Source organism: Grampus griseus (genome assembly GCF_964374135.1).
Source record: "Grampus griseus genome assembly, chromosome: 1".
Taxonomy (NCBI): domain Eukaryota; kingdom Metazoa; phylum Chordata; class Mammalia; order Artiodactyla; family Delphinidae; genus Grampus; species Grampus griseus.
Genome location: NC_139017.1, coordinates 104,982,757 through 105,007,974, shown reverse-complemented (window position 1 = coordinate 105,007,974; position 25,218 = coordinate 104,982,757). Strand labels below are relative to the sequence as shown.

At 38.1% G+C, this 25,218-nt stretch overlaps 1 protein-coding gene across 4 annotated transcripts in view; it reads right to left on the bottom strand.

The window, feature by feature from the left end:
• The window catches only part of LOC309818343 (guanylate-binding protein 6-like), a 112,647-nt gene extending 87,694 nt beyond the window's left edge, over positions 1-24,953 (bottom strand). For all 4 annotated transcript variants that reach the window (XM_082648022.1, XM_082648023.1, XM_082648024.1 and 1 more), the window contains exons 1-14: positions 24,819-24,953; positions 14,413-14,629; positions 13,486-13,613; positions 11,124-11,233; positions 10,725-10,921; positions 9,125-9,370; positions 8,096-8,376; positions 7,155-7,367; positions 6,126-6,228; positions 5,596-5,789; positions 4,459-4,650; positions 2,680-2,782; positions 2,150-2,343; positions 785-976 (exon numbers count right to left, since the gene is read on the bottom strand). In XM_082648022.1, the coding sequence (XP_082504148.1) occupies positions 785-976; positions 2,150-2,343; positions 2,680-2,782; positions 4,459-4,650; positions 5,596-5,789; positions 6,126-6,228; positions 7,155-7,367; positions 8,096-8,376; positions 9,125-9,370; positions 10,725-10,921; positions 11,124-11,233; positions 13,486-13,613; positions 14,413-14,602 (2,343 nt within the window). In that variant the 5' untranslated portion in view covers positions 14,603-14,629; positions 24,819-24,953. The remainder of the gene's footprint in view (positions 1-784; positions 977-2,149; positions 2,344-2,679; positions 2,783-4,458; positions 4,651-5,595; positions 5,790-6,125; positions 6,229-7,154; positions 7,368-8,095; positions 8,377-9,124; positions 9,371-10,724; positions 10,922-11,123; positions 11,234-13,485; positions 13,614-14,412; positions 14,630-24,818) is intronic.
• Between the last annotated feature and the right edge of the window lie 265 nt (positions 24,954-25,218).

The following is a 25,218-nucleotide window of genomic DNA, read 5'->3' as shown; positions in this document are numbered from 1 at the left end:
AAGCAATGAGCAATTTCATCATCTAATTGTCAATTTCACATTCCATTTATTATCATTTTTAGTATTATACTTTATGTTTTCTTTGTCATTTGAGAAATGATAATACAAGCTTTCTTTACAAAATTGAGAAGATAGAGGATATAATGAAAAGTGTGTGTCCCTTCCATCACGAATGCCAAGCTGTTCTCCCCAGAAGGAACCAATGATACCACTTTCTAATGAATCTTCCAGAGGCGTTCTATGTGTACATATATATGAGTGCACATAAGAATTGCATTTTTTATGGTGAACAGATTATACAAACTGTTTTGTACCTCATTTTTTTCACTCTACTATATATCTTCAAGGTTGTTCTATATTTATACATATAAACCTCCACTATCAATTTTTTTACTGGCTACATAGTATTCCAGTATATGTACATGGAAAATGTATATTACCAATTTATATAGATGGACATTTAAGTAGTTTCCAATCTTTTGCCATTAAAAGGGATGCCTCAACGGGCCTCTTGTATGTATGTATGTATATATACATATATATGATTTTGCACACATATATTTCCTAAAAGTGAACATGCTATATCAAAGTGCATTTATTCTATCTAATGTGGGCCAGGCATTGATATTTTCTAGTAACCACTTTTTATATTTAAAGATTTGCTGAATGAAAGTGAAAAGCATTCACACCAAACATAGGCCAGAGCATGTACATATATTGTGTATCTATAATTTCTTTAAAAGAAGAGCTACTTCGTTTTAAATAGGGAGCTCACACCACTCACAATATGACCAAGAAGTTTGCCTGGAGTGCACAATAGTGAAGAGATCTCTTTGTCAAATTCGTCCAAGGCTACTGCCAGCCAGGGAGTATCATCATCTTTAGCATTATCAATCATATTTTTCAAACGATTTATCTCTGCATTCATCTCCTCAGATTTCTTTCTAAATCCTTCTTTAAGCAGAGCTTCCTGGACCTAAAAAAAAAAATAAAAGGGGCTTCCCTGGTGGCGCAGTGGTTGAGAGTCCGCCTGCCGATGCAGGGGACACGGGTTCGTGCCCCGGTCCGGGAAGATCCCACATGCCGCGGAGCGGCTGGGCCCGTGAGCCATGGCCGCTGAGCCTGCGCGTCTGGAGCCTGTGCTCCGCAATGGGAGAGGCCACAATAGTGAGAGGCCCGCGTACCGCAAAAAAAAAAAAAAAAAAAAAAAAAAAAAAAAAGTGAGAGAAGGGAAGTAAAACTTTTTAAATCCCCATTTTTTTTCAAGGATTACATTTTGTCAAAGTTTAAAACTTTGCAAATTATCTTTGTTTCACTGCTAAAATTGTTCTTTCTTACTCAGTCATGAAAGGAGAATTTTGTAACACAGAATATCTACTGGTTTGGACCTAAACACTAAGAGAAAGTATAGTTTACAGCCTTACTAATATTCACATACCATTGGGTTTTGCCAAAAAGCTAAGCCTGACATGAGGACAAATATATGTTCCAGCCAAAAAATGAGAGGCGAGAGGTAACCTTGGTCTGATTGCACTGATTCTCAGTCCCACTCAAGATGGTGCAGTCACCCAAATCATAGAAATCTGTTATAAACACATCCAGATGGACAGTGAGAAAATTCCCTCTATGTCACATGATAGCTTGGGTATCTATCCACACCTGGAGACAAGGCAGCAAGTTTAGAAGCCGTTGCCTCTCTATGTTTTTAAGTCTGGACATTTCCAATAGTTTTATGACAGCATAGATCTACCTCAGGGTCTCTGGGTGGTAGCAAGGTTCCTGGTAATCGGCAATGATCCTGGTAAAGCAAGCCAGTTGCTGCTCATATCAAATATATGTGGTTGGAATATCTGTTTAATGAAGCCTCATGAGATCATTTAAAAATTCTCAAAATGGATATCCAAACACTATTTATATTCTCCAGGGGACTGGAGGGGCCATAATCATGCTCAACTCTCCAGAGTCTACTTATACAGTAGAACTCAAAGGCTTTTTGGAAGGATTCAAAGGCTTCAGGGTTTTAATATATCACAAGCAGTAAATGGCAGCGGTGCTTCCCTCCCTAGTCTTGCTGTAACCTTCGCCCACCCCTTCCTGATGTACAAGGGTAATGACCGTCAAGCACTACTAAGGCCACAGCCTGACCTACCTTCAGCTTATGCTCCAACATCATATTGTGCTCTCTCAGTTGCTTTTCTCTTCTCCTCGCCAGCTTCTCTGTCAGCTGGGCTATGTTTTCCTGGAGACTCCTCTGTCGTGCTGCCGTCTGCTGCTCCAGCTCCTGCAGTTTCTGTTTCAGCAGCTCCTGTTCCCTCTCAGCTGTCTCCCTCCTGGCCTGCTCCTCTGCCCCAAGAAGGTTTTAGAGAGGGATGAAAATAAGGTAAGGACTGATCTCTACCCTCCTGACCTCAGAGACCAAATAAAATTGGAAAGGGAGGTAGAAAATCTCTGAAATCCACCCCCCGTGTCCACACCACCAAGAGCACATTTCAGAATGTGATGGGAGAGGCTCTGTCTGGCTGACATCTAACCATGTCCAACCACAACTCCCCTTGCTGTTTTTGGATGTAGCAGAGCTATCCCACAGATGGAGAAGAGGCTCCTTCTTCCTTATCAGGAAGGTTTTGCTCTCACACCTGTCAGAGGGAACTGCGGGACTGCCAGAGCCCTACTCCGTACCTACTACAGCCTTCTCCCCATCACTGAGGGCTTTATCTGCCTGCAGGATGGATTTCTCTATTGCCACCTGTGACAGCAGAAAGTTCTGGAGGACTTCGTTTGCCTGAGGAACCAAGAAGGAGCACAGAACTTAAAATTCCATTGAGGAGATTAGTGCTGCATAAACAAGTATGTCCATGTAATTTTTGCTTCATGTTTAAAATTCTACAGTGGTTCACTACAACAAGCCTAAGCTCCTTACAGTGACCTGTCTTCCTCCAGTATCTAGCCCCATGGTACTTCCTTCTACCCACTCCAGATCCCAGCCAATCAGAACTATGTTCAGTTCTACAAACCCAGGATGTCTGGTGCTTTCCTATATTGCTCTTCCCAATGTGAAATACTGCCTCTAAAATGTGCTGCTGTTTTCCTCTGCTACTTGCTGTCTGTAACTTTAGGCAAGTTAGTTTAACTTGCTAAGCTTCTCCGTTCAGATCTTTAAAATGTTGACAGTAAGCGTAGATGCTTCTTAATGTTATTTGAAGGATTAAAGAGTCTAGCGAAAGAGCTTAGCATTATGGCTCTAGGCAATAACAGTTCAAAATATGTCAGCTGCATTCTCCTCTAGCTGAGATTTCAAGGGGTAACAGGAAAGTTTATACCTCCTTTTTTTGTTTGTTTTTTGTTTTTTGTTTTTTGCGGTACATGGGCCTCTCACTGTTGTGGCCTCTCCCGTTGCGGAGCACAGGCTCCGGACGCTCAGGCTCAGCGGCCATGGCTCACGGGCCCAGCCGCTCCGCGACATGTGGGATCTTCCCGGACCGGGGCACGAACCCGTGTCCCCTGCATCGGCAGGCGGACTCTCCACCACCGCCACCAGGGAAGCCCTATACCTTCTTTTTGAAGAAATATAAGGGATTAAAAACACAGCCAAAGTGAAAACAAGATTAGGATGCAAATTTTATGCTTTCTAGTATTCTGATCCAACTCTTTGAACAGACTGATGTCATTTCTAGAAGCAATGAGCAATTTCATCATCTAATAGTCAATTTCACATTCCATTTATTATCATTTTTAGTATTATACTTTATGTTTTCTTTGTCATTTGAGAAATGATAATACAAGCTTTCTTTACAAAATTGAGAAGATAGAGGATATAATGAAAAGTGTGTGTCCCTTCCATCACGAATGCCAAGCTGTTCTCCCCAGAAGGAACCAATGATACCACTTTCTAATGAATCTTCCAGAGGCGTTCTATGTGTACATATATATGAGTGCACATAAGAATTGCATTTTTTATGGTGAACAGATTATACAAACTGTTTTGTACCTCATTTTTTTCACTCTACTATATATCTTCAAGGTTGTTCTATATTTATACATATAAACCTCCACTATCAATTTTTTTACTGGCTACATAGTATTCCAGTATATGTACATGGAAAATGTATATTACCAATTTATATAGATGGACATTTAAGTAGTTTCCAATCTTTTGCCATTAAAAGGGATGCCTCAACGGGCCTCTTGTATGTATGTATGTATATATACATATATATGATTTTGCACACATATATTTCCTAAAAGTGAACATGCTATATCAAAGTGCATTTATTCTATCTAATGTGGGCCAGGCATTGATATTTTCTAGTAACCACTTTTTATATTTAAAGATTTGCTGAATGAAAGTGAAAAGCATTCACACCAAACATAGGCCAGAGCATGTACATATATTGTGTATCTATAATTTCTTTAAAAGAAGAGCTACTTCGTTTTAAATAGGGAGCTCACACCACTCACAAAATGACCAAGAAGTTTGCCTGGAGCGCACAATAGTGAAGAGATCTCTTTGCCAAATTTGTCCAAGGCTACTGCCAGCCAGGGAGTATCATCATCTTTAGTATTATCAATCATATTTTTCAAATGATTTATCTCTACATTCATCTCCTCAGATTTCTTTCTAAATCCTTCTTTAAGCAGAGCTTCCTGGACCTAAAAAAAAAAAAAAGTGAGAGAAGGGAAGTAAAACTTTTTAAATCCCCATTTTTTTTCAAGGATTACATTTTGTCAAAGTTTAAAACTTTGCAAATTATCTTTGTTTCACTGCTAAAATTGTTCTTTCTTACTCAGTCATGAAAGGAGAATTTTGTAACACAGAATATCTACTGGTTTGGACCTAAACACTAAGAGAAAGTATAGTTTACAGCCTTACTAATATTCACATACCATTGGGTTTTGCCAAAAAGCTAAGCCTGACATGAGGACAAATATATGTTCCAGCCAAAAAATGAGAGGCGAGAGGTAACCTTGGTCTGATTGCACTGATTCTCAGTCCCACTCAAGATGGTGCAGTCACCCAAATCATAGAAATCTGTTATAAACACATCCAGATGGACAGTGAGAAAATTCCCTCTATGTCACATGATAGCTTGGGTATCTATCCACACCTGGAGACAAGGCAGCAAGTTTAGAAGCCGTTGCCTCTCTATGTTTTTAAGTCTGGACATTTCCAATAGTTTTATGACAGCATAGATCTACCTCAGGGTCTCTGGGTGGTAGCAAGGTTCCTGGTAATCGGCAATGATCCTGGTAAAGCAAGCCAGTTGCTGCTCATATCAAATATATGTGGTTGGAATATCTGTTTAATGAAGCCTCATGAGATCATTTAAAAATTCTCAAAATGGATATCCAAACACTATTTATATTCTCCAGGGGACTGGAGGGGCCATAATCATGCTCAACTCTCCAGAGTCTACTTATACAGTAGAACTCAAAGGCTTTTTGGAAGGATTCAAAGGCTTCAGGGTTTTAATATATCACAAGCAGTAAATGGCAGCGGTGCTTCCCTCCCTAGTCTTGCTGTAACCTTCGCCCACCCCTTCCTGATGTACAAGGGTAATGACCGTCAAGCACTACTAAGGCCACAGCCTGACCTACCTTCAGCTTATGCTCCAACATCATATTGTGCTCTCTCAGTTGCTTTTCTCTTCTCCTCGCCAGCTTCTCTGTCAGCTGGGCTATGTTTTCCTGGAGACTCCTCTGTCGTGCTGCCGTCTGCTGCTCCAGCTCCTGCAGTTTCTGTTTCAGCAGCTCCTGTTCCCTCTCAGCTGTCTCCCTCCTGGCCTGCTCCTCTGCCCCAAGAAGGTTTTAGAGAGGGATGAAAATAAGGTAAGAACTGATCTCTACCCTCCTGACCTCAGAGACCAAATAAAATTGGAAAGGAAGGTAGAAAATCTCTGAAATCCACCCCCCGTGTCCACACCACCAAGAGCACATTTCAGAATGTGATGGGAGAGGCTCTGTCTGGCTGACATCTAACCATGTCCAACCACAACTCCCCTTGCTGTTTTTGGATGTAGCAGAGCTATCCCACAGATGGAGAAGAGGCTCCTTCTTCCTTATCAGGAAGGTTTTGCTCTCACACCTGTCAGAGGGAACTGCGGGACTGCCAGAGCCCTACTCCGTACCTACTACAGCCTTCTCCCCATCACTGAGGGCTTTATCTGCCTGCAGGATGGATTTCTCTATTGCCACCTGTGACAGCAGAAAGTTCTGGAGGACTTCGTTTGCCTGAGGAACCAAGAAGGAGCACAGAACTTAAAATTCCATTGAGGAGATTAGTGCTGCATAAACAAGTATGTCCATGTAATTTTTGCTTCATGTTTAAAATTCTACAGTGGTTCACTACAACAAGCCTAAGCTCCTTACAGTGACCTGTCTTCCTCCAGCATCTAGCCCCATGGTACTTCCTTCTACCCACTCCAGATCCCAGCCAGTCAGAACTATGTTCAGTTCTACAAACCCAGGATGTCTGGTGCTTTCCTATATTGCTCTTCCCAATGTGAAATACTGCCTCTAAAATGTGCTGCTGTTTTCCTCTGCTACTTGCTGTCTGTAACTTTAGGCAAGTTAGTTTAACTTGCTAAGCCTCTCCGTTCAGATCTTTAAAATGTTGACAATAAGCGTAGATGCTTCTTAATGTTATTTGAAGGATTAAAGAGTCTAGCGAAAGAGCTTAGCATTATGGCTCTAGGCAATAACAGTTCAAAATATGTCAGCTGCATTCTTACTATCATTATTACTTTTTTATTATTACATTTGTTACTATCACCTTTGTAGCCCATTTTCACAGGTTCACAAGAGTTATAACTTTGTATGCAATTGTCTGTGTATTGGACTTCCTCTCTTGTGATCAGCCTTGAGTACAAAGACTCTGATTTGTAGATCGTCTGCACTTGGCACATCAAAAAGCATGTTGTTGGATGAAGAAATGAACAATTTCTGTTCTGTCTCGTGAACTTTAGAAATCCATAGTCATTTTGGGGGAATGGACATTTCTCCTCAGGAATAAAGAACATTGTATGGACCTCAAGAGCTAAAACTGTCATGATATGCCCATGCTCTCTCATTACCGACACCTGGTGCTGTGCTCTCAGATTTTCAGGAACCCCCCTTGACTCTATTCTGTAGACTCCCATGCTCCCCTTATTCCTCACCTTCACTCCTTTCCTGGGCACTTGGCAATACTCGCTTTCAACCATTCCCTTTGCTTTCCTGTAGAGTTCATGACCTCCAGGAACAGAAAAAGTGCCTGCTGAAATATTTTCCATTAGGGCCTTGGAAAGCTCCTGAAGTTTAGCCTGGCAGTATTTGACAGATGCCTGTTCATTCTGCAGCAAGAAACCCTCCTTCTTATCCTTTATGATTTCCTGCAAGGGAAATGTAGAGAGATGTCACCAGAAGCAAGGAACAGAGGAGATACGTTTCCAAGGAATCTGGTAGAAGGACTGGTGCGACTGTGGTCCTCAGGAGAAAAGCATTCTGTTGGAGTACAGGGAATAAAACAGCAATCACAAGATCTGATCTACTCACAATCTTGAAAACTCTCTGTAAGACCACAGGAAAGTTTCTAAGCCTCCCTTCAGGCTCTTCATCTGAAATGTTGGAGGCACATTATCTAATCTCTGTGGTTCCTTGCAGCTGCAACATTCAGTGATTCTATATTCAATGATACAAGGAGCAACCTAAGTTGAAAATGGCCTGGAATGAAGGGCTGATAAGAGAAATTTTGGGTGCTGGTCATGGGAATGTGTTCACAGGAAGAGAAACCAGCTTCAGAATGACTTTTGGATGCTCTGGACAGCCTTGGAATCCACAGAAGTATTTACTTTATGAAGATATCTATACTGATTTTACATCAGAGTTGAGAGACATTTCCAGATAAACTGCCTGAGGCTTGGCAGAAAAAAGAAGGAAATGTAGTCCTTTGAAGCCCTATATCCCTGATGGGAACACAGACTACTTTATCCTTGAGAGAGGGATGAGCCATGGGTTCAATAAAGGCTCTGCTAGGCTTTTGACAGATGCCTCTTCATTCTGTCATATTCTCCCCTTCTTCAAGAGAAGGGGACAAATAGTAAATACTAAGAGAAATTACCACAAGATTCTTCTGGAATTCCTGATTTTCATCCTTGAAGGAGCACTCCATGAAGATTGCAATGGCTTCCCTCTCACAGGCTGCGTGCACCTCCAGAAGCTCCTGGAGCGTGTCCGTGGGGAGCCTCAGTTGCTGGGCCATCTGCTCACTGTAGTGGTCGGCTGCCTTCTGCACGGCCGCTGAGTTCTCCAGCTGGGCCAGAGTTGTCACTGCGTTCTCCAAACAAGGTACAGCTCCAGTATTGATGGTATCCACATAGGTCACAACCAGAGTCCTCAGACCTGAATAAGCCAGAACATTTAAGGGATAAATATTAAGTTATCAGTCAATAGGCACCAGGATTCTGAGTCTACATTTCTAAGGTCTCTCACACACACACACACACACACACACACACACACACACACACACATACCACTTCCCCCTTCTACTATCCCTACCTTCATTTCCCTACTGACTCTTCATTTTTATGGTTTTCCAGCCCACAGGGCTGAAAAAAATTAAAAATTTACCTGTATGTAAAATACTAGGGGATATCTGAAATATTGAAAGCAAGATAGATTACAGAGGTATTAGATGAGACAGGGTATATCAGATTATATCAGATTATATTTATTCTCAATTCTGGGGCTTTGAATGGATTTTTCAGTGATTTATGGGCTAATATTTATTTTTGGACCACTGTAAACTCCCAAAATATTTTTTGTATTCTCCTTGTGAAGAACACTTACTATACAAGACTTCCCCTGAGAAAATGGAATTTTGTTTTCATACCCAGATAGTGAATTTTTTTCTTAGTGTAGGAATTTTTCAGATCAGTGGAAGCCACAGATTTCAGTGACAAAACTTGCAATTTGGGGGAGAGATTTTTAAATCTCCGAAAGTAAGATAAGTATAAAATATACACATTTCTTCATGGAGTATGAATGTCTGTAAAACCTAAATTCTATACGGAATCACACAAAACTACTGAAAAACACATATATAAAATATTCAGTGGTCCCACGGAAATGGGAAAAAGAGTCTCACGGTTCCCAGTGACTGTGATTCCCTCTCTGAGGGTCTTGGTTTTTGCATTGGTGAAGATGTAAGAACAGAAATTGTTTGTTTGTTCCAGGAATTTAGGATCCAGTTGGTCTTCAGACACATTCTCAATATCAGCTAGAAGTTCTTTGTCATTTGTTGGCCGGTCAAAGACAAAACATTTCCGTGTTGGAAAGAAATGCCTGATACACTCTCTGGGTAGATTTGATGTTTGGGCTTTGGGATTCTTGCCTGAGGGACAGAAAAACAGAGATTAGACTGGGAAGAGTCTTGGGACAAGGGAGCTAATGGTTTTTATGACAGGGATTTGTGTATCTTTGCTGTCTTCTATGTTTATAACTCCTTTAACATAGACATTCAGTACTTCTATGCATATCAAACTTATACCAATGATGTAATTCTGGAGAGAAATTTGGGGAGACTTCTGATCCAGTAAAAGAAACCTATGGCTGGTATCCCCAGACCTGCACATGGTAGAGTAGTTGTCTATTAGATGTTTACTGAACTAATGGCTAAAAGAATGAAAGGTCAAGTGTAACTTTTTGCTCTACTTAATCTCATGTAGGAATTGAGCTGTGGGACTAAAAAGAAGAGCCACAAAAAAGGGATACTGAACAATATCAGGAATATTAGGAATGACACCAGATTATTTAGGTGAAATGATTTTGATGCTAAAAAATAATTGGTACAGAGTTAGCTAATTTTTAGTAAAAAACACTGAAGGGTAAATGTACCTAAAATGTAATTTTAAGATGTCACCACTAATCAATAACCTCTTTGACATAAAGGATTATGTTTGAGCTGACAGTTGTCTTCTCCCCCCTAGCCAATTTCTCAATAAATATTTAAAGAAAGCATAAATAGAAAAATGAAAACAAAAAGGAATAAATCAGAATTGTTATATCTTTCAAGATTTCGTCAGATATACCCACGGTAAATGTAACCCATTAAAATAATTTATTAATTTGTAATTAAAGCATGGATAAATATATGGGAATTAGGAGAAAGCTGTGATATGGAATGTAAAATGAATGTTCTAAAAATTATTGCAAATATTGAAAAGGCATAGATTGAAAAGACACACACTTCTTCAGGATTACTTAGAACATGAAGTCATTTTGTAGATGATATACTATACAGGATTAGAAAGTTCCCTCTTTGAGAAAAATAATACCTAGCTATGTGAAATGCACTTTTTTTTTCATTAGATTGACTTTTCATTTTAATTTCATGTCTAACAAGTATCTTGTCAGTTTTTTTCCTCAACAAAAAAAGCAGAAGCCAAAATAGGGAACTCAAGTGTCTGGTCTTTAGAAGAATTAGCACCCATTGTAATCTGGATGCTAAGTTAAAAATGGTATGAAAAACAAATTGGTTTTGAATAATTTCACTTTACCTTACACTTTACTTTTCTTAAGAGAACTTAGACTCTAGTCCCTAGAGCTTTGCAATCCGCTTTCCAGCCACAGTTTCTACAGACTTTGATCAAGTCTCAAATACAAATGCAGCCCCAGAGATGGTGGACGGTGTGTAGTAGATCCCACCCTCTATTGGACCATCCACTGTCCAGACCATGCTCTGATACCTGGAATCAGCTTCAAGGCATTCTCCAGGTACTCATCTTCTGTGATAGGGTGACCGTTTAACATCAGTTCCAGGGTGAAATCCCGTACAGTCCAGATAAAGTCTGGAAAGAAACTCACAAACTCTGTGGAATCTTCTAGTACACCAGATCTTGAAGAGGACTTGGCCCTGATGAGTTCTGTGAGCTCTGTCACATAACTAGGAACTTGGTCAAGGAAAAGAAAACCCCTACACACAATTCCCACATTTCCCTAATTAAAAAGTATTATAATCACTCTCTTTTGCCGTGAGTCCCCTCCACTTCACTAAAGGCAGCTAAATAACAGGGAAGGAGAAACTGACTCTATCTCCATTCCCAAAAACTCAATGAAACTTGGTGGTTCAGTTCCTGGAAGGATACTGCAGTTGTTCCAAGGCCTGGTGGTTGATGGTGTTCATGCTGTTGTAGACAAAGCTGCTACATAGAAGCACAGTCAGGGCAAAGATCCACGAGTTATTCTTAGGGTCACCCTAGAAAGCACATTTGAACACAAGACTTAGGAGTTTACTCCTAAATTAGAAATTCATTCATACACTTATTCTATCATATTTTCATTTATTATTTCAGCTGACATACTCACCATGCAAAGAAATTGTTTGAAGAGAAACATAAATACAGATAACAGCTTTGACAATTACAAAGACATTTTTATGTTTCCAATTTTTTCATATATAAAATCCTTCTTATCTTCATAGTGCTTTTTTTCCCCTCAATTGGATGAAGTAAAATAACATATACATAAAATCGAGTACAGTACTTGGTGTGTAATTATGTATTCAATGATGACTGTTAGCACTTATTTATTCTACAAATATTTATTAATCATAGCCCATATAAAATATACCACAGTTGGCATAACTGGGTATTTAAATTATATCCAATCAGTAAATATCTGCAAGTAGTTACTGAATGCTCCCTACTGTTTCTTAGATTTCAAAAAGCCATGTTAAAAATGACAATTATTCCTTTCAAGATGCCTATTTCAAAGCAGTGACAAACATCCATAACAATAAATGTAACAAAGATGACAATACCTATAAAAAGCTTACATCTTAGTAGTGTATATAAGCAGTTGAACTTATAGCTATAATATTAAATTAAAATTTGTCAAGGAAGAATAGAGCTATGAAAGCTGGAGAAAGAATCTATGATATGAAAGCCTCCTCAAAGTCTTGAACTGAGTATTAAAGGATTGGTTGAATGTGGAATTGAAGAAATGAAGGTGGTCCCATAGATAGAAACACTCACAGAAGCAAAATTAGACATGGGAGAATACAGGGGTCTTGTAATGAAAATAGAGTCATTTCATTTGACTGGAGCAGAGGTTGAGTGGAGAAGTACATTTGAGCTCTAGTGCAGCCTGATGAAGGACCTTAAAGGCCAGGCTAATTTGTTTGTATAAATCATAGCACTGTCTAAGTAATAGCATAAATCCAGAGATCATTTCTACTATAACGGTTGTGAAGCTATTCCCTAGAACAAATGCAAAAACTGTGATTCATGTCAAGAACAGTCTATATTGGAGTTTGGGGGGGAAATAATCTATTCATCACTTTATTTCCCCAAAATGCAATTTTTAAAAATAATCAATTAGGATAAGAAGAAGTGGTATTTATGACAAACAATAAATTATTTCAACAACAAGACTATATCATTGCTTGATATATGATTTTAAATAAATACAGAATTTCTAATTCTCCTTTGGGAAGAAATAGAAAGCTATAGAAATTTAGATACTATTTCCAAATAAGTCTCAAAGTAAGTGGAAAAAAAGTAATTTATTTCATCCATTAGTAGAAAGCTAAAATACCAAAAATCCATCTTAAAATGTTTCTTGTAGGACAAACACATGCCTTTATAGAAACAGCACATTCAGAGGTATCTTACAGCATTCTACAATGCTCTGTGAGTAGTTGATGAACTTCATCATAGAAAATATAAACCCATCTCTTAACTCTAACCCTCAAATACATTCTTCATCTGGTAGCTAAGAAGGTGAATCAGAAAACTTTCCTCACTCCCAGGTTGATGTTTCTCCACTTTCTTACCAAGGCATCCTTACACTTAACTGTCAATTATGGAAACTGTGAGGTGCTGCCTGGATCACGTTTCAAGACTGAAGGACTTAGTCCCCCAGCTGTTGGGAGTGCTGGTGAAAGACAGTCTTCAGGTGTCAGGCCTCTTAATTAGAAAGGCTTCCAGAGCAGGCTTCCAATAATTTATCAGCACCCTTGTCCCAGCTCAGGATAACTCAAAAGGACCTTTCAATCTAGAGCTCACATGGAATTGACAGAAGTTGGAGATTGCAACGCAGCACTTCTTCCTCTCTCCAACCTGCTTCTTTACCAATCATACTTTATTAAACCCGACTGCATATGTGCGGCCTTGTCAACTGGACTAAAGACTCTTTGAGGACAGGACATTTATTTTGGTCAGTGATATCTACAGTACTAAGTCCAAAGGTCTAGAATTCAGTTGTTCAACAATTATTTATTAAATGTAATCAAGTCATCCACACAGTGCCAAGAAATAAAAGATTTTATCTAACATACCATGATACCTTACCTAGAAGTGAGATTCAAACAAACCATAGTCTGCCTCCTTTACTATAGGTGATTTCTAGACTTTACAAATAGACAACAGCAGTTAAATGTGTATGATCATCAAGCAATAAGGAGAAAATCCAGAATAAAAAGGATTTATCTGTGATTTTCTGCCTTACCTTTTCCACATCGCCCAGGCCCTCTGTGTCCAGAAGGACCAGGGTATGGTCTGACTTGGAAGGGTGAGGCACACACCACATCCAGATGCCCTTTGTTTTAGACTGCACTGTAGAGCCCAGAGGGAAACCTGCAAGGGGAGGGGAGAAAGCAACATTCAGTTACAGCAGATAATCTAAGCAGCCCAGGGGCTACAAAGTCAGACTTACTGGAGTTTAAGTACCCCAGCATACAACATGGTGCTTTCTCTATTTCCTCAAGAATGTCCTACTTTGTCTGTCACCTATTTCAAGGAGGAGGGGATATTAATTGTGAGAATGACGCCAAGCAAGGGATCAACAAGGAGACAAAGAGGTATCCATGAATCAGACAAAACAGAGGTCTCAGGTAACCATAAGAAGAGTATTTTGAAGGAATGGTGAGGTTCAGAGACAGAGAGAAGTGGATTGCAGTAAAATATGGGCAGGTAAAAAAGTGGAAAAAGAAATTGAGATTATACTTTTTGCCAGACAAAATAATTTTTGAAAAGGGTAAGAGGTATTAGCCACAATAGGATATGAAGTCCAGGAAGGGTTTTTAAGATAATACATAATGAAACATCTTTATATGTTGATGAGAATATCCCATAGAAAAGCAAAATGTGTTTCGAGAGAGAGAGAAGACACAATTGCAAGAGCCCAGTACTTAAGCAGGTAGAAGAAGGTAGGATTTTTTGCATACATAGGAGAAATATTGCTTTATAGGAATAAAACAAAAAATATGATAACAGATCACAATAAGGTAGTGATTTAGTGGTGAGAATTAGAAGTGAAACGGTGGCTTATTGAGAGGAATTTGGTTCTCCCTTCACATGACCAGGGAAGAAAATTAAGAGGCTGAGATATCAGCTAGAGTCAAACAAATGGATCCTGACCAAGTATAACACTCACCATTGTTCTGTCCTTTAAGACGGTTCATCAAGTAGGATTTGCCTGTACGATACAGTCCTACAATGGCCACCACCACCAATGGCTGTGAAATCTTCTCAAGAATCTGTAGAGCTTCCTGGTTCACTGACAGCAGGTCATTGTCATTTTCCACCAGACAAATGGGGTCCATCATGTTGGGTCCAGATGCCATGGCAACCTGCTAACCTAGAAGTGATTCCTAGTAGAAATAAGATTATAAAGTCATTCCCTAACTCAGAGTCATACAAGCACTTGTCAACGTTGGACTTGGTAAGAATTCTGTACTTTCCATGAGACGAAATCTAACCTAGAATTAGCAGACTACAGAGGCTTCCCTCCATCATTCCCTCAAATCTCTGATGAGGTTTGTAGTGAAACACAGGCTATTATCACTCTCTATAATTTTACTTCAATAATAATAATAAAATTCAAGTTATTGTTACTACACACTGAAGGCCTAGAATATACCAAGCCCTATGATACATAAAGTACATACCCACCTAAACGCATACTTAAAAGAACCAACCATGCTATTAGAGACATGGAACATTCAGCTTCATCCCCCAACCTCTGGGGATCAGAGAACAGCTGAAAGTTGTGTAATCATCAATGACTAATTGTTTAATCAACCATCCCTATTTAATGAAGACTTCATTTAAAAAACTGAAAAACCCTAATTAAAAGGGTTCAGAGAGATTCTGACTTGATGACCATGGAGGTGGTCAAAGGATGGCATGTCTAGAGGGGACATGGAAGCTCCACAACCCTTTCTTACCTTTCTCTATGCATTTCTTCTATCTTGCTGTTCCTGGGTTGTATCCTTTTTTAATAAACCAGTAATCTAGTAAGTAAACTGTTTTTCCTGATTTCTGTAAACCATCCTAGCAAATTATTGAAACTGAAGAGGAGATGGTGGGAACCTCCAATGTATAGCCAGTTAGAAGTCCAGGTGACAACCTAGACTTGCAATTGGCATTTGAACTGGGGGGCAGTCTTGTGGGACTGAGCCCTTAACCTGTGGGGTATGGACTAACTCTTGGAAATTAGTGTCAGAAATGCTTAGTGTGAAAAAAATGCCCAGATATGTGGTGACCAGAAGTGAAGTATGGAGAATAGAAAGTTGAGAGGAGAAATTGAATTTTTCCTTTTCAGGGTGGAGACAAACAATAGATGATCAAAAGACCCAAGGAGAGAAACTTTGGGAAATTAAGATATTTAAAAGCAGCATATACAGGGGAAAACTGAAAAGGCACACACAGGTTCAGGGAAGATGCATGCTCAGAAAAGCCTAAAAGGACTTTATGGTTTCTCTTTAGCTTAATCCCAAGCCTCAAAACCAAGGGCCAGTTTAGTGAAAGAATTCCTTGGCACAAAGCCAGTATGCAAAGAATGGGAAAGTTAGCTGCTTTTATAAATGCCCAATTTTCAACAAAAGCAACAACAAAACAAAAATCACAAGGCATACAAAGAAATGTATGCCCATTCAAGGCATACAAAGAAAATGTGGCCCTTTCAAAGGAAGAAAATAAAGTAGTATGAAACACCCCTGAAGAAATACATGCACTAAGTGTTCTAGGCAAAGACTTTGAAATAACTTTCTTAAATATGCTCAGAAAGCTAAATGAAAACACAAAGAACTAAAGAATACCAGAAAAACAATATGTGGGGACTTCCCTAATGGCCCAGTGGTGAAGAATTTGCCTTCCAATGTAGGGGACACAGGTTCGATCCCTGGTTGGGGAACTAAGATCTCACATGCTGCAGGGCAACTAAGCCCATGTGCCTCAACTACTGAGCCCGTGCGGCACAACTAAAGAGCCCGCATGCCTCAACTACAGAGCCCACGCGTTCTGGAGCCTGCACACCACAACTAGAGAGCCTGCATGGTGCAACTACTGAGCCCATGTGCTATGGAGCCCATGCACTACAACTAGAGAGAAGCCTGCATGCCACAACGAAAGATCCCACATGCTGCAACTAAAACCTGAGACAGCCAAACATTAAATAAATAAATAAGCTGTAACTCCATCCCATCCACACATTTCTAAAAAAAAAAGAAAGAAAAGAAAAACAATATGTGAACAAAATTTTAAAATCAACAAAGTGATAAAAATAATAAAAAGGAACCCAGTAGAAATTCTGAAACCGGAAAATACAATAACTGAATTTAGAAATTTTCTAGATGGGATTAGACTTATGCAGTCAAAAGAAAGAATCAGCAAACTTAAAGCTAAGATATCTGAAGTTATAAAGTCTCAGGAGCAGAAGGAAGAAAGAATTTTTTAAAGTAATATAGCCTAAGAGATTTATGGGATATTGTCAAGTAGACAGATACATGCATTACGGAAGTCACTGAAGCATAAGTGGAGAGGCAGGGCAGAGAGATTCTTTGAGGAAATAATCACTAAAATTCCCAATGTGATGAAAAAACATGAATCTACAAATGCAAGAAGTTCAACAACTCAAATAGGATAAATAATTAGAGACCCATGCTGAAACGTATTATAATAAAACTGTCAAAAGACAAAGAGAGAATCTTGAAATCAACAAGAAAGAAGCAACTCATCACAACCCACCACCCAAAAGAATTTGAAAGAGAAGAACAAACAAAGCCCAAAGTCAGCAGAGGGAAGGAAATAATAAAGATCAGAGAGGAAATAAATAAAATAGGGATCAAAAAACAATAGAACAGATCAACAAAACCAAGAGCTGGCTTTTTGAAAGGATAAACAAAATTGACAAACCTCTAGCCAGGCTCACCAAGAAAAAAAGAGAGGACCGAAATAAACAAAAAAGAAATGAAAGAGGAGAAATAACAACTGCAACCTAAGAAATACAAAATAACATAAATGGATACTATGAATAGTTATATGCCAACAAATTGAACAACCTGGAAGAAACTGACAAACTTCTAGAGACATAGAGACTGCCAAGTCTGAATCAAGAAAAAACAGACAATTTGAACAGACCGATCACTAGAAGTGAAATAGAATCTGTAAAAACAAGCAAACAAACAAAAAATCTACCATAAAACAAAAATCCAGGACTGGATGGCATCACTGGGGAATGCTACCAAACATATAAAGCAGAACTTATACCTATCCTTCTCTAACAATTCCAAAAATTGAAGAGGGAACACTCCCAAATTCATTCTATGAGGCCACCATTTCCCTGATACCAAACCAGACAAAGGCACCACAAATAAAGAAAATTACAGGCCAATATCTTTGATGAATATATATGCAAAAATCCTCAACAAAATATTAACAAACTGAAATCAACAATACATAAAAAGAATCATACACCATGATCAAGTTGGATTCATTCCAGTGTCACAAGTATGGTTCAATACAGGCAAATCAATGTGTTACACCACATTAACAAAAGGAAAGACAAAAATCACATGATCAATTCACTAGATGCAGAAAAAGCATTTGACAAAATTCAATATCCATTCATGATAAAAACGCTTGTCAAAGTGGGTATAGAGGAAGCATATCTCAACATAATAAAGTCCATTTATGAGAAACCCATAGCCAACATAATACTTAACAGTGAAAACTTGAGAGCCTTCCACTAAATTCAGGAACAAGACAAGGATGCCTACTCTCATCACTTCTCTTCAACATAGTATTGGAAGTCCTAGCCACAGCATTCAGACAAGAAAAAGAAATAAAATGTATCCAAATTGGAAAGGAAGAGGTAAAATTGTTACTATTTGCAGATGACATGATACTCTCTGTATAGAGAACCCTAGAGTCTCCACCCAAAAACTATTAGAACTAATAAATGAATTCAGCAAGGTTTCAGGATACAAGATTAATATACAGAAATCTCTTGCATTTCTATACACTAATAAAGAAATATTAGTATGAGAAAATAAAGATATCTCATTTAAAATCACATCAAAAATAAAATAAAATATCTAGGAATAAACTTAACAAAGGAGTTGAAGACTATACTCCGAAAACTATAAAATATTGATGTAGGAAATGAAGATGATTCAAAGAAATGGAAAGACATCCAGTGCTCTTGGATTGGAAGAATTAATGTTATTAAAATGGCCATACTACCAAAGCAATCTACAAATTTAAGGCAATCTCTATCAAAGCATTTTTCACAGAACTAGAGCAAACAATCTGAAAATTTATATGGAACCATGAAAGATCCTGAATTGCCAAAGCAATCCTGAGAAAAAAGAGTAGAGTTGAAGGTATAACCCTCTCAGCCATCAGACTACATGATAAAGCTACAGTAATCAAAATGACATGGTACTGGCACCAAAAAACAACATGTAGCTCAATGGAACAGCATAGAGACCCCAGAAATAAGCCCACACTCATATGGTCAATTAATCTGTGACAAAGGAGGAAAGAATATACAATGCAGAAAAGACAGTCTTTTCAACAAGTGGTGCGGCAAAAACTGGAAAGCCACATGTAAAATAATGAAATTAAAACATTCCCTCACACCACATACTTAAATAAATTCAGAATGGTTTAAAGACCTAAATGTAAGACGTGAAACCTTGAAACTCCTAGAAGAGAACATAGGTGGAACATTCTGACATCAATTGTAGCAATATTTACTTAGATCAGTCTCCTAAGGCAAAAGAAATCAAAGCAAAAATAAACAAATAAGACATAATTAAATTTAAAAGCTTTTGCATAGCAAAGGAAACCATCAACAAAACGAAAAGACAACCTACAGAATGGGAGAAAATATTTGCAAATGATGTGACCAACAAGGGGTTAATATCCAAAATATACAAATAACTCATAAAACTCAACCTCAAAAAGCAAACAATTCAATCAAAAAGTGCACAGAAGACTTGAGTAGACGTTTTTCCAAAGAACATATACAGATGGCTAATAGGAACATGAAGAAATGCCCAACATCACTAATTACTAGAGAATTGCAAATCAAAACCACAATGAGCTATCACCTTACACCAGTCAGAATGGCTATCATCAAAAAGATCACAAATGACAAATATTGGAGAGCATGTGGAGAAAAGGGAACACTCATACACTGTTGGTAGGAGTGTAATTTGATGCAGCCATTAAGGAAAACAGCATAGAGATTCCTTAAGAAACAAAAAATAGAACTACCATATGATCCAGCAATCCCATGCCTGGGTATATATCCAGAAAAAATGAAAACTCTAATTCAAAAAAGATACATACACTCCAATGTTTATAGCAGCACTGTTTACAATAGTTAAGGCATGGAAGCAACCCAAGTGCCCATCAACAGATGACTGGATTAAGAAGTTGTAGTATATAGACAATGGAATATTATTTGGCAGTAAAAAGAATGAAATACTGCCATTTGCAGCAACATGGATGGACCTAGAGAATATTGTGTTTAGTGAAATAAGTGAAACAGAGAAAGACAAATAATATCAGTTATGTGTGGAAACTAAAAAATAATACAAATGAATGTATATTCAGAAACAAATACAGAAACAAAGTCACAGATGTAGAAAACAAACTTGTGGTTACCAAAGGGGAGAGAAAAGAGGGGAGGAACAAATTAGGGGTATAGGACTAACAGATAAAAAGTACTATGTATAAAATAGATAAGCAACAAGGATATACTGTATAGCACAGGGAATCACACCTATTATCTTATAATAACCTTTAATAAAATATAATCTACAAAAATACTGAATCATTATGCTGTATGCCTGAAACTAACACAATATTGTAAATTAACTATACTTCAATTTTTTAAAAAAAAATTTTTTTAAGAAAAAAGAACTCTTTCCATAAAAACTGCTCTCAAAAATGAGGTAGAGCTTAAGACATTTCCAGGTAAAGAAAAGCTGAGATAGCCATTACTACTAGACCTGTCCTGGTAGAAATGCTAAAGGGTTGAAATAAAGGACACTAGACAGTAACCAGAAAACCATATGAATATAGAAAGATCTCTGGGAAAGGGAATTTATCAGTAAATATAAAAACCTGTATTATTGTAATTGGGGGTTTAATTACACTTTTTCTACAGTATATAAGAAACAAATACATAAAAATTATAAATCTATGTTAATGGATAGACAATATATAAAGATGTAATTTTGTCATTAATAACATAAAGTGGAGGAAGGAAGAGCAATGAAAAAGTAGAGTTTTTGTATGCATTTGAACTTAAGTTGGCACCTTTTCAAAATAGATATTATAAGAGTGTTACTGTAATCACCTCAGCCATCACAAAGAAAATATCTATAGAATATACACAAAAGGAAATACAAAGGGAATCAAAATATGTCACTACAAAAAAAATCAACTAAACATAAAAGAAGGCAGAAATGAAGAAAATTAGAAATAAAAATCAATAAGACATATAGAAAATAAATACGAAAATGGCAAAAATAAGTTCTTCCATATCAGTACTTACTTTAAATGCAGATAGATAAAACTCCCCCTAACAAATGTAAATGGATTAACTCTCCAATGAAAAGGCATAGATTGGCAGAATGGATGTTTTTTTAAAAGTGCTCCAACTACATGTTGTCTAACTCACTTTAGATCTAAGGACACACACAGGTTAAAAGTGAAAGAATGGAAGAAGATATTCTATGCAAATCGCAGTGAAAAGAGAGCTGGGGTGGTTATACCTACATGAGGCAAGAGAGAATGAATGTACTTCAAACATTATTAAAAGAGACAGAGAAGGACATTATGAATAGGTAAAAGAGTCAAGTCACTGGAATATAAAACAATTCTAAATATATATGCCTCAAACATCAGAGCTCCAAAATATATGAAGCAAGCATTGACAGAATTGAGCAACAGAGCACTCAAGAATAACAGGAGACTTTAAAACCCTACTTTCAATAATGGGTAGAAAAACCAGACAGAAGAACAATAACAAAATAGAGGACTTGAACAACACTACAGATTAGTTGGACCTAACAGACATATATGGCACACTCCTATTCAACAACAGGAGAATACACATTTTCCCAGGTGTGCATGGAATACTTCCAAGGATAGACAATATTTTGGGCCACAAAACAAACCTTAAATTTTAAAAAGTCTGAAATCATACAAAGTATCTTTTCTGATCACAGTGGAATAAAACTAGAAACTAATAGCTAGAGTAAAACTGGAAACCTCACAAGCATGTGGAAAATAAACAACACACTCTTAACCAACGGGTCAAAGAAGAAATTCCAAGAAATATTAGTTAATATTTAGAGACAAATGAGAATGAAAGCACAACATAACAAAACTTATAATATGTAGCAAAAGCAATACTAAGACGGAAAGTTATAACTGTAAATGATTGCAATAAAAAAGAAAATATCTGGAGTTGGATAGTGGTGATAGTTGCACAACTATGTGAATGTACTTAGTACCCCTGAACTAAGTAAAATGGTTAAAATGGTAAATTTTATGTTAAATATATTTTTTCACAATAAAAAGTTTAAAAAAAAAAGCAGACAATCTATTTTTCTGTGCCATGCTACTGCAACCAATTAATTGGCAGAATAATCTTCTGCAAAGACATTGGTTATCCTATAAGTTCCTTTATCAATAGCCAGTGGTAGCTTTCAAGTGACCATCATACACCAAAATGTGCTAACACTTTAGTGTGATCCTATGTGCTCATCTTTTACCTGCAGGTATAGAAGAGTGTTAAGTAGAAGAAGCAGCAGCTGTGTGGGAATGAGGTCAATAAAAAGGATGCAGCCTCCCTTTCAAAAAGAGAAGGCAGGAGACAGGAGAATGTCTTGTATCTTAAGGGATTCAGGCTGAAGTACTTAGCTGAGAAGGGTCAGGTTTTTTTGCAACTTAGTCCCAGAAATGAGAATAAGAATAAAAATGCAAATATCATTTTATATTACATTGAGAGAGATATACATGTATTTAGAGAGAGAAAGCAAATCTAGCAAGAGATCACCACTGGGTAAAGCTAGGTGAAAAGGATATGGGATTTCCTTGTCATTGTTTTCCAAGGCAAAGTTTGATTTGAAAAATTAAGTATTAAAAGCACAATTATACCATGGGTCTCCTAGCATATTTTTGATTGCTATTATATTAAAAGTTTCCTATAATATCTATGCATGTTTCATTATCAGAATATACAAACATGATATAATATTCAAATATCTCAAATATTCAGTTTTATATTTATAGGTCAAGTATTCAAGATACATCTAATATTATCAAAAAAAAAAAAAAAAACCGGAGAAAACAGCTCTATCAGTTACTACTCATGTGGCCTTAAACAAGGAGTCTCACCTAGACAATTTTAAAGATTGGGGGTGGTGGTGGTGGTGGGATGAACTGGGAGACTGGGATTGACATATATACACTAATATGTATAGAATAGATAACTAATAAGAACCTGCTGTATAAAAATAAATAAATAAAATTAAATTAAAAAAAAAGATAATTATAGGGGTAATGTGAGAAAAATTATAGGTCCCGCCTGGAGAATGTTTTGATAATAAAATTAAATACTATAATCTTATATCTGAGCATAGCATGCGACACGAAATAGGATTTCAGTACATGTTTGTTGAATTAGATGGAGATTTATCCATAATAATTGCACTGAACAAGTTGGTCCATTGGGTGCATTTGAACAGTCTGTGAACTCTAGGTTACTAAGAAACAAGGCCTACAAATAGAAATTTTTTATCAGAGCAAAGCAGCAAGCAAATTCAAACACTGCTCCTGCACCATCTCCTTTTGTCTAATTCTTCAGTGTGGGGAGTAAAGAATACAAAGGAAAACATGGGCCTCTAGCAGCTACATTATAATTTCTGCAGTTGTCCAGTCCCCTCTTTAGAGTGAAGACTAAAGGAAGCTGTAGGAAGATGTGAGAGGAATAACTGCAAACAACTTTATATATGGAATATAAAAAAAAAAAAAATGGTCATGAAGAACCTAGGGGCAAGATGGGAATAAAAACGCAGACCTACTAGAGAATGGACTTGAGGACACAGGGAGGGGGAAGGGTAAGCTGGGACAAAGTGAGAGAGTGGTAGTGTATATATGGACATATATACACTACCAAATGTGAAATAGATAGCTAGTGGGAAGCAGGCGCATAGCACAGGGAAATCAGCTCGGTGCTTTGTGACCAGCTAGAAGGGTGGGATAGGGAGGGTGGGAGGGAGGCAGACGCAAAAGGGAAGAGATATGGGGATAATATGTGTATGTATAACTGATTCACTTTGTTATAAAGCAGAAACTAACACACCACTGTAAAGCAATTATACTCCAATAAAAACGTTAAAAAAAAAAAGACCCCACCCGTTCAAAGGGCTAAAAATAAGATAAAAGGGGGAATCAAAAAACCCTGCAGGGGTGCCCCACACTCTCCTCTGAGTGTTTCCTTTTGCCTTTGCCTCAATAAACTGCTTTTTTGTTCTCTTTGCTCCAAAAAAACAAAAAACAAAAAAAAAAACAGATCTGTGATTTCTTAGCTGTGAAGAGGCTACAGAATTTTTAACTTCAATTAACAAAGTACAACTGTTCAGTCCTGCTTAGGAGTGGTTTTCAAAATTTGATCTACAGAAGAATCATCCAGAGGGGTTGTTAAACCCAAATTGTATAGATTTTTTAAATGCTACAAAAGACTCCAATGTAACTATGAAAAACAAACCAACAAACACAAGGGCGTGGGGGAGAAGAGAGAGGGAAGAGAGAGAGGAGGGGGAGCCAGAGAGAGAGAAGGAAAAAGAGAGAGTTTTGAAGAGATTTTTAATTTTTAACTAATAAAAAATCAGCTATGTGGGAACTAAATTTATCTCTACATAGATATTTTCAGAGCTCTCACTACGAAGCTTCCTTAAGTATGACTGATAGAAAGATTAAAAGAAACAATCTCTTCAGATGATAATTGCCTATAACCTCCTTGGCAGAGACTGTCTTTTTTTTTTTTTTTTTTTTGCTGTACGCGAGGCTCTCACTGTTGTGGCCTCTCCCATTGCGGAGCACACAGGCTCTGGACGCGCAGGCTCAGCGGCCATGGCTCACGGGCCCAGCCCCTCCGCGGCATGTGGGATCTTCTCGGACCAGGGCACGAACCCGTTTCCCCTGCATCGGCAGGCGGACTCTCAACCACTGCGCCACCAGGGAAGCCCCGCACAGACTGTCTTATTCTCTGAATTCTAATGCCAGCCACAGAGCTGGATAAAGCAAGACAGGCAAACTCCCATGAGGACTCTTTCGAGGAGCAGCACATCCAGGGAGACAGAGTGTGCCCGTCACTTTGCAGACCTTACTGATCCAGAGAAGCTGAGCGTCCTCCAAACTGAAGCCAGCCATAGACCTCTGCACCCCAGACAATAGGCAACCTACCCTCCTCTCTCAATTGTCACTTTGAATCAGAAATCAATTTGGGGTTGCACATAAAAGAGATAGACATACCTGCTCCACACACACCAAGCACAGTTCCAGTTGCCTCTCACCTGTTGCTCACTTGCTCCTTGCACCTTTCTGTCCCTCCTTTATCAAAGCTAAAACAGACTGAGCAAGCCAGTCTCCCCTTCCAGTAGAGTAACGGGATAAAACTGAAATTGAAAGTAATTCACGCTGTTTTTGAGACAGCAGAGTCATGCCAGATTTAGTGACTACAGCACAAATATGTGGGTGGGGTGCAAGGTGAGAGGAAGTTAGAAAAATCCAGTCACCCAACAGTCACATCCTAACACATTCCACCAGCTTTCTTTGGGCCTCCCCACATTGAAGACTTCCCTGGCCTCTCTTCTTGATACACCTCTCTCCCGGGTGTAAGGTTGCTTATGGTGGCTTACGTCTCCTTGACAAA